The following is a 9670-nucleotide window of genomic DNA, read 5'->3' as shown; positions in this document are numbered from 1 at the left end:
ATAGCCTAAACTATGAATTATGATTAAGACAGTCACAAACTGTACTGTGCTCTCTGCTCTCTCTATCTTGCAGTAGTTCTGCATGATTCTAATGGTGGTCTAAGATAAAATAGAACAAAGTAGATAGGCTATTATTTAATAAACTGCAATTTTTTATTTGAATGCAGTAGGACCAGGAACCATTTTGTATCATTGTAGCTGGGGAACAATTTGACAGACGTGCGGTTGCTTTGGAAACCATTTGCATCACGGGGGACCGAGCCAAGTTTTTGTTAACAAGGAATGTAACTCGTGTCATGGTATTATTTGCTAAATGTTAAATAGTTTGTTGTTTTATCGCAAGATGTCGTGTTGACTGTGAACTATGAAGACTTAATTGACTGCGGATGCCCGCCGAGTGCTAAAGCCACTGTGTCATGGTAGGCTTACAAAATGCGTGTTAATTTTGTGTGTGCTCGCGTGTGTGTGTGCATGTGTTTGTCAGGTGGGACCCGAGACCGCCCAGCGTTACTTTGCACCAGTAATTTTCATGAAGCCCCCGGAGTCCTTGTGTGAACAAAGGACTCCTTCGTATTGCAGCCTACTAAGTTACACTGGGCACCGACATTCACTCTGGGAAACTGTAAAATGCTTTATTTGAGAGTCGTCTATTTTTTATGCTTCTTTTTCTTGAAAATTCTCACCACTCTAAAACAATTCTAAAGCACAAATGTTATTATTATTATTATTATTGTTATTATTATTATTATAACCCTTTCAGCTATGAAACTCTTTGATTCTGAAACTCTTTCAACTTTATTTAGTTTAGACAAATAGATGAAATGTAATTGGATGAATAGAAAATAAATATGCTGTTCACCTGTTTAAACGTATTCAAATGTATTCACTGAATATTATTCCCGTCACTATGCATCTCAAATAATATTTGAGTAACAGAAACGTTATACAATTTCTCAGTGCATTTGATTTGCCTTCCTTGTCTTTAAAGAGGAAGAGGAATTGCCCCACTTCCTCTGGCTGAACTGAAACTAGCTGCTAAGTCTATGCAGAAATAAAAATCACCAGGTTTTGATGGCTTGCTTCCAGAACTTTTAGTAGCTGACTGGCCCCATTCTTCTACAATCTATTACTCCCTTCATACTGGTACTTTTCAGAGAAATAAAAAAAGGGCCGTCTTCTATTGTCAGGGGCCAAACCAAAGCATCTTTCTGTCCACTGAAGCTCCATTATTTTAAACTCAGTAGATACAGTATATGGAAATATCTATTATGGTATTAACTCCAGATTTCATAAACATTTTCCAATATGGAATAGAAACTTTTCACATAGAACAGGTCAAGACCGTACTCTTTAATTTACAGAGACCCAACAATTCCCCCATGAGCAAGCACCTGGCAACAGTGGTAAGGAAAAACTCCCCTTTAACAGGTAGAAACCTCAAGCAGAACCCGGCTCTTGGTGGGCGGCCATCTGCTTTGACTGATTGGGTTGAGAGAGAGAAAGAAAGAGGGGGGAGGGGGAGGGGGGGACAGAATGTGAAGGACCGCAAAGGCTTGGCCTGCAACCCAGGGTTTCCTGCGAGATGAGAAAGCACAAAAAACTCCGGGGAAGAAGCCAAGTTAGTAACATGCATTGATGTTACATGAATGCATACAGATGGAGAGGAGGAGGAGGAGAGAGGAGCTCAGTGCATCATGGGAAGTCCCCCAGCAGTCTAGGCCTATAGCAGCATAACTAAGGGCTGATCCAAGGTGAGCCTGGTCGGCCCTAACTATAAACTTTATCAAAAAGGAAAGTTTTAAGCCTACTCTTAAGAGAAGGTGTCTGCCCCATGGATCAAATCTGGAAGATGGTTACACAGGAGAGGAGCCTGATAGCTGAAGGCTCTGCCTCCCATTCTACTTTTAAAGACCGTAGGAACCACCAGTAAGCCTGCATTCTGGGAGCACAGTGTTCTAGTGGGATAATACGATACTATGAGCTCTTCAAGATATGATGGTGCCTGACCATTAAGGGCTTTAGGAGTTAGGAGAAGGATTTTAAATTCTATTCTAGATTTTACAGGAAGCCAATGTAGCGAAACTAAAATGGGAGAAATGTGATCTCTTTTTCTAGTTTTTGTTAGTAAACGTGCAGCTGCATTCTGGACCGACTGGAGAGTCTTTAGAGACTTGTTAGGGCAGCCTGATAATAAGGAATTGCAATAATCCAGCCTAGAAGTAACAAATGCGTGGACTAGTTTTTCTGCATCTTTTTGGGACAGGATGTGCCTGATTTTTGCGATATTACGTAAGTGAAAAAAGGCAGTCGTTGAAATTTGTTTTATGTGGGAGTTAAAGGACATATCCTGATCAAAGATTCCAGATTCCTTACGGTGGTGCTGCAGGCTAGGGTAATGCCATCCAGAGTAGCTATATCATTAGATAATGTGTTTCTAAGGTGTTTAGGACCAAGCACAATAACTTCAGTTTTATCTGAGTTTAGTAGTAGAAAATTGCACGTCATCCAGGTTTTTATGTCCTTAAGGCATGCTTGGAGTTTGTTTAACTGATTGGTTTCATCTGGCTTCATTGATAAATATAATTGGGTATCATCTGCATAACAATGAAAATTTATGGCGTGTTTCCTAATAATATTACCTTAAGGAAGCATATACAAGGTGAATAGTATTGGTCCAAGTACAGAACCTTGTGGAACTCTGTGTCTAACTTTTGCCTTCATGGAGGATTCATCATTAACATGTACAAACTGAAATTGGTCTGATAAATAGCACTTGAACCAGCTTAATACAGTTCCTTTAATGCCAATTAAATGTTCCAGTCTCTGCAATAGGATTTGATGGTCAATTGTGTCAAATGCGGCACTAAGATCTAACAGGACAAGTATGGAGACAAATCCTTTGTCCAATGCAGTTAGGAGGTCATTTGTGACTTTCACCAGTTCTGTCTCTGTGCTATGATGCGCTCTAAATCCTGACTGAAAATCCTCAAATAAACTATTGTTATGTAGAAAGTCACATAACTGATTAGAGACTGCTTTCTCAAGGATCTTAGAGAGAAATGGAAGGTTAGATATGGGTCTATAATTGGCTAAAATGCCTGAATCAAGAGTAGGCTTCTTAAGAAGAGGTTTAATTACAGCTACTTTAAAAGACTGTGGTACATAGCCTGTTACTAAAGACAGATTGATCATATCTCGTAAAGAGTGCTAAAGTGCTAACTAAGGGTAAGGCTTCCTTAAGCAACCTAGTTGGGATGCGGTCTAAGAGACAGGTTGATGGTTTAGCTGAACAAATCATTGAAGTTAGTTGAGAAAAGTCGACTGAAGAAAAACAGTCCAGCTTTACTACTTCTTGACAACACAACTAAAAGATTAAGTAACTTACAAAAACAAATCTTTTTTGGATCTTGATATCAGAATTAGCTGCAAAAAACGTAGCTTTATAATTATCATGACATTCTAATTTTGGAACACTCCAAAACAGCCAAACTTCATAAAGCTATTGCCACAACTGTGGCTACATAGTTTTCAAGAAATTTAGTAAACCAAAAATGTGATGGTTAATAATTATTAACCATTACAGGATACAGTGTATTGGGTGGACATCCGATATCCCCTTAAAGTGCAATTGTAGATCTTATTGCCTTGTTGAAGAAGCCTTGGTATGTTAAAGCACAACATGAAGATATATCTATTCAGAATGATAAAATTTAATTATTGAATGTTAAAATCTTGTACAAAAAATCACGACTACTGGATTGTCTTCCTTAAGTGACCCTGAAATGTCAGTTGTGATTAGAGTCTGAGCGACTGTCAGTCCAGATTTTACACTGTATGTACGTGTATAAACATTTTCTGAATATCTACACAGTTGGTCTATATATTAGTATGTACATCTTCATAAACCAAATCGAACCAGAATGTTCCTCATTAGGTGTCCATTTCACTTAATTACTGAAAATTTGATTGTTGAAAAACTACAATAAAACATTTATTATAAATATTTATTTGTGTTTATATTTGCTTATGTCTTTCTTTTTATGTGTATTTATCAATTGTATTTTTATTTTTGATATGTATACTCATCTTGTTTTGTTGTAATTATTTAAGACAAGTAAATGTGTAATTATTCATAATAAAAAGAATTTTGAAAAGAACACAGGACAGGACAGAACACAGAACTTCCATAAAGCACTTAATTCTATGTCTGCCATGATTTTAACATATTTTGGTGTATGTATTGACAAGTTTATTAACAGTTTCTCACAGATCATTTGGCTGAATGTTTACAAAACAAGCAGTGACCTGAAAGTTATTGGGGCCTATTTTATAAAAGCTTTAGATGCTGGGCAGCTGCCCAAAACGTGTACACAACATAATTTGTTCCTTACGGATCCCATGCATTGTTGGGAATTGTTGGGTCTCCACAAAGTGGATGTTAGCACCTCTACAGGGAACCAGCTATTAGCATTGATACTATGTGTTTCGTAATGCATGATATTGTGACTCCTAGGTGTATCCCACTTGAAGCATGCAGTCAGAATGGGACCGTGGACTGGGAGGCCTGGAGGCCGAGGTGGCCAATAAAGAGAGAGAGTGGAAGGAGCTCCAGACTATAAGGGTTCATGAACTAGAGAGTGCCCTCAAAAAGGCCAAGGAAGAGTGCCTCTCTCTCAGGTACCACGTTTACATCCACCTCACATCAGAAAAACAGTAAATGTGAACTGCTTGAAAAGTTACCTATGCAGCTCAGCTTTTAGCTTTTAGCTTTTAAGAATTTAGGGTTTGCCAGTGGACCCAGATCACTGACTTCATACAAGAGTGATGTCACCAACAAAGAAATACATGTGGCTAATTGGAGTGTATCTAACAAAATAATACATTTTTATTTAAGTCATTTTCTATTCAGAGAGTAGTGAAATTCAGAGGCAAGGCAGTTACTTGCAGAATTCTTGATTGTCTGTCACATGACAATGTTTGGTTTGATGTAAGGTTTTAAGGTAACCCTGTTATTTCACTATCACTTAATTTGTTTTGGGTTTTTTCAGTTAATCAATTCATCTCTTAGTATATAAAATATCAGAAAATAGTGAATAATGTCCACCACGATTTCCCAGAGCTCAATGCAATGTATTCAAATTTTATTTTATGCCTGACCAGCATTCTAAAACCCAAATATATTCAGTTTACAATTATCTAAAACAGAGAAAAACAATAAATCATCACATTTAGAAATATTTTTGATTAATAAAATACTTTATATTGATTGATAATCAAAATAGTCAATGATACATTTTCTGCCAGTGAACCAATCTATTAATTTTTCCAGACCTAGTTCGCTGTCCAACATGTCTTCAGTCATGCATTCTCTGTTTGCCCAGGCTTCTGATTAATTCTGTATGTGTGTCTGTGATTTATGTCTGTGAGGTTCTTTACTGTCTTGGGCAGTCCTGTTTTTTTCTTCTCTCTCTTGTTTTTCTTTTACCTATTTTTTTTTCTTTTTCTTACAACATGGCATCCAAGATGGTGCCGCGGATGGCTGCCTCCATATTGCGCTGTCTGGTGCTTTTTCTATTTTTGTTTACTTGTACAGTCTTCAGCACTCTTGCACAGTTCACTCCAACAAGCTTTTTCACACACCCAGATACTTTTTCAGACATTCTAGTCAGAGGAGCAGCAGCTCTCTATTGTACTTAGCAGGAGAGGCAGGCAAAGGAAGTGCACAGGAGTGCTGGAGCGCTGGTTAAGCTACGACAGCGAGGTTTCGAACACTGCTCCCATCAATACATCTGGTGAAGGTCCGCTCTCTGCCCAACAAAATGGACAATCTGCTGCTCATTAACAGAATGAACAGAGACTTTTCAGAATGCAGCGGTGAGTCCATCCCTGATAGTATTCTACATCTGCGAGGCTTCTGCTTCACAGAGTGGACCATGTAATGGAGTTAACAGGAAAAATGAGGGGAGGTGGAATTTGCTTCCACAGAGATCAAGGTTGGTGTATAGATGTCACAGTGTTAAGGAAAATATGCACTCCTCACCTATAGACTATTTTCATCAAATACAAACCATTTTGTTCATCACAGGAGTTTTCCTCCTTTATACTGATTGGTGTTTACATCCCATCTTAGGCCTGTGTTAGTGAGGCCTTACAACTCCTTGCTGACCGGATAACTTCCATGGAGCACAAACAAGCACACCTCAGCCATGAACTGCCCAAATACAGACAGCATATCAAGTGTCCCACCAGGGACAAAAATACACTGCTATACCATATATATATTAAAGGATGTCTATTGCTCTGTTCCCCATGCAGCTTTGTGACTCCCTGATCGCTGTCTGCTTCATCTTCTCCCAAATTACATGCAGAAACTAAATTGTGCAAAGCCTGTGGTCAAGACTGTGAGGAGATGGTCAACAAGTCAAAGCTGGAGCTACAAGCCTGCTTTGACAGCACTAATTGGAATGTTTTTGAGGCTGCATCTACAGACCTGGATGAACTCACTGACACTGTCATTGTATATCAGCTTTTGTGAGGACATGTATGTGCCACCTAAAACTTTCTGCACCCTCAACAACATCAAACCCTGGTTTACAGCAAAACTCAGGCCAAGGAGAAGGCCTACAGAAGTGGCGACAGGATCCTGTACAACCAGGCCAGAAACACACTGACAAAGGAGATCAAAGTAGCAAAGATTAGCTACACTAGCTAGCTAACCAGGTAACAACCCTGCATCAGCGTGGAGAGGCCTGCAGGGCATCACCAACTACAGGTGAGGGTCCCCCATAACTGTGGAGAACCATCAGCTGGCCGGCGACCTGAATGTGTCTTACTGCAGGTTTGATAAATCCACGTTCACACCCCTCATGACCTTCAACTCAGACATCACACAATCAACTGCACCCCCTGTAATCACCACTGGTCCCAAAGAAATCCTCCATCACAGGACTGAATGACTACAGGCCTGTCGCCCTGACGTCTGTGGTCACTTAGAGAGACTGGTGGTCACCTTCCTTAATGACATCACAGGCCCATTGCTGGACCTCCTGGAGTTTGCCTACCGGGCCAACAGGTCACTAAATGACGCAGTCAACATCAATTCAATTCAATTTTCAATTTGTTTTTCCCCTTTGACGGGAAGAAACCTCAAGCAGAACCCAGCTCTTGGTGGGCGGCCATCTGCCTTGACCGGTTGGGTTGAGAGGGACACATGTTGACTGTGTACATCCTACAACACCTCAACTCCCCAGGGACATACACAAGGATCCTGTTTATGTACTTACGCTCAGTGTTGAACACCATCATCCCAGAAGTCCTCCTCACCAAACTCACCCAGCTCACTGCACCCATCTGTGGATCACAAACTTCCTGACAGACAGGAAACAGCAGGTGAGGCTGGGAAAATCACATCCAGCACCTGGACAGTCAGTGCTGGTGCCCCTCAGGGATGTGTGCTCTCCCCATTGCTGTTCTCCCTCTACACCAATGACTGCACCTCAGGAGGTCCGTCCATTCAACTCCTGAAATTTGCAGATGACACAGCAGTCATTGGTTGTCAGTGGTTGAACAGCTAGCCCTTTGTTGCAGTCACAACAACCTGAAGCTGAACACATTTAAAACTGTGGAGGTGACAGTGGAATTTGCGCCAGCTCAGGAAGTACAACCTGCCTCAGGAGCTGCTGATCCAGTTCTACACTGCAGCGAACAACGGACAGTCGGGTCTGCAGAAAAGACCATTGATGCTGACCTGCCCACTATCCAGGATCTGTACACATCCAAAGTCAAGAAATGGGCAGAGAAAATCACTGCAGACCCCCCACATCCTGGACATAACCTTTTCTAACTTCTCCCCTCTAGTAGGTGCTACAGAACACTGTATGCAAAAACTACCAGACAAAGGAACTGCTTCTTCCCTCTTGCTGTCACACTTACTAACATTTAAATCAGTCATTCATCACTGTCATATATACTGTATATTTAAGCTGGCTGTATGTACTGTACACAGATGTGTGCACATGCATATACTGACATGACCTCAAAAGTTTTATTTGACGGTCTTTGGCATTGACCCTATCAATTAAATGGATATAGTATATATATATATATATATATAGGAATGGAGCCCTATAAATAACATCCAATCTGAGATCCCCCTCAGGGGAGCCACAGACAGGGCCTTGACCCTGGTGGCAGTGGAGTGGTAGAGGGTGGTGAGGGTCAGATGCAGCATAGACTGCAGTGGCAGCAGAAAGAGACAAGACAGGTAAGGTGGTTTAAATGTTCTTCAGCTAAGATGATCACTGGATGATAGGAAAGTATGCACACAGAGTCCAGTGAAATAATTGAATAATACGTGAAAGGTGGAGCTCAGTGTGATGATGAAATAGGCTGACAGTTGTCTTCCTGCTTGAACTTGCACTAAAAGCTTAATTACATCACCCATTCAGTATTTATTCAGCACTCCTTGCACTCTTACACACCTTTGCTCTACTTATGTCCTAGAAACAGTTTGACCTGTATATCGTACATACAATATAGACATTGTATGTTGTTGTCTATTTATTATCTCTATATGTATATATCTATTTTCATACCTGTTTGATTATACATAATAGTCATATGTTTATGTTTACGTTTCTTTGTTCAGCTTTGTTTTCCTTGTTTTGGCTGCATGTCCATGTGTATCTTCCTGAACATTGTTGTGTGTGAGCACATTGAGAGGCACTAGAAACTTGAGTCAAATTCTTTGTATGCGTAAACATACTTGGCCAGTAAAGCTGATTCTGATATTCTTTTGTACATATTATTTGTTGATTTATGCATTTAATGTAAAGCACATTGAGTTTTCTTGTAATGAAACGTGCAATATAAATATAATTCCCTTGCCTGCCCAAATGTGGAAAAGCTGAGTAATGAAGACTCAAGAAAAGAGAAATGATATTCATGACATGACTTCAGTTTGAACATTTGAACTCTTAAAGGGTTGAGCCAAGTTCCAAAAGAACATATTTCCTCACCTATAGTATCTATCCATGCAAACAGTTTTTGTCTTATTTGCACAGGTTTTGAAATATCTGCCAAAGCTATGTGCCTCCAACCCAATACAATGGAGGTCTGTGGATTATCAGGAATAACCAGGACATTGTGTCTGGAAAGACACGTTGCTGTTGAAATGTTTAAATGTCATAGTTCAATGCAGTGAGCACCACAAACTACATTCCATCCACCTCCATTGTATTGGAGCAGAGGCAGCAATGTTAAGACAGATATCTCACAGTCTGGACAAATAAAAACAAAAATATCTGACAAGAAGGATACCACTACAAAATATGTCATCGGTAAATATGTAAAAAAAAACAAAAAAACATTTTTTTTTGTAATTTCGTTGAAAAGAACCTTTAAGTAATTTTTACTGGTCCATTAGTTGTATGTGATAGGACCATAATGTTAATTACTGTTAATCACAGCCAATGCATTAGGCGGTGTTATTTTAAAAGCTAATCAGAAGATATATCATTATCTGCATATACTGTAAGGCCACCTATAAATAACACAAAATGCTGACAATACTGTATGGTGGAGGTTATTTAGCAATAGTGTTTCCATTATATGCTGTAGTTTGTCCAACAGAGAGCACTGACAGTTTATTTCCTGCTCACTGCATATCTTG

General features: G+C 39.7%; 1 protein-coding gene across 3 annotated transcripts in view; it reads left to right on the top strand.

The window, feature by feature from the left end:
- Positions 1-211: 211 nt before the first annotated feature.
- Positions 212-9670, top strand: part of ccdc57 (coiled-coil domain containing 57) — a 130212-nt gene continuing 120753 nt past the window's right edge. For 2 of the 3 annotated variants that reach the window (XM_044338726.1, XM_044338725.1), the window contains exons 1-2: positions 212-419; positions 4514-4677. In XM_044338726.1, the coding sequence (XP_044194661.1) occupies positions 4532-4677 (146 nt within the window). In that variant the 5' untranslated portion in view covers positions 212-419; positions 4514-4531. Of the gene's footprint in view, positions 420-4513; positions 4678-9670 lie in introns of those variants that run through there. The other variant, XM_044338727.1, reaches the window with a different exon arrangement.

Source organism: Thunnus albacares, chromosome 20 (assembly GCF_914725855.1).
Source record: "Thunnus albacares chromosome 20, fThuAlb1.1, whole genome shotgun sequence".
NCBI classification, from domain to species: Eukaryota; Metazoa; Chordata; class Actinopteri; order Scombriformes; family Scombridae; genus Thunnus; species Thunnus albacares.
The sequence above is the reverse complement of the archived record's forward strand: the minus strand, read 5'-3'. Positions and strand labels throughout refer to the sequence as shown.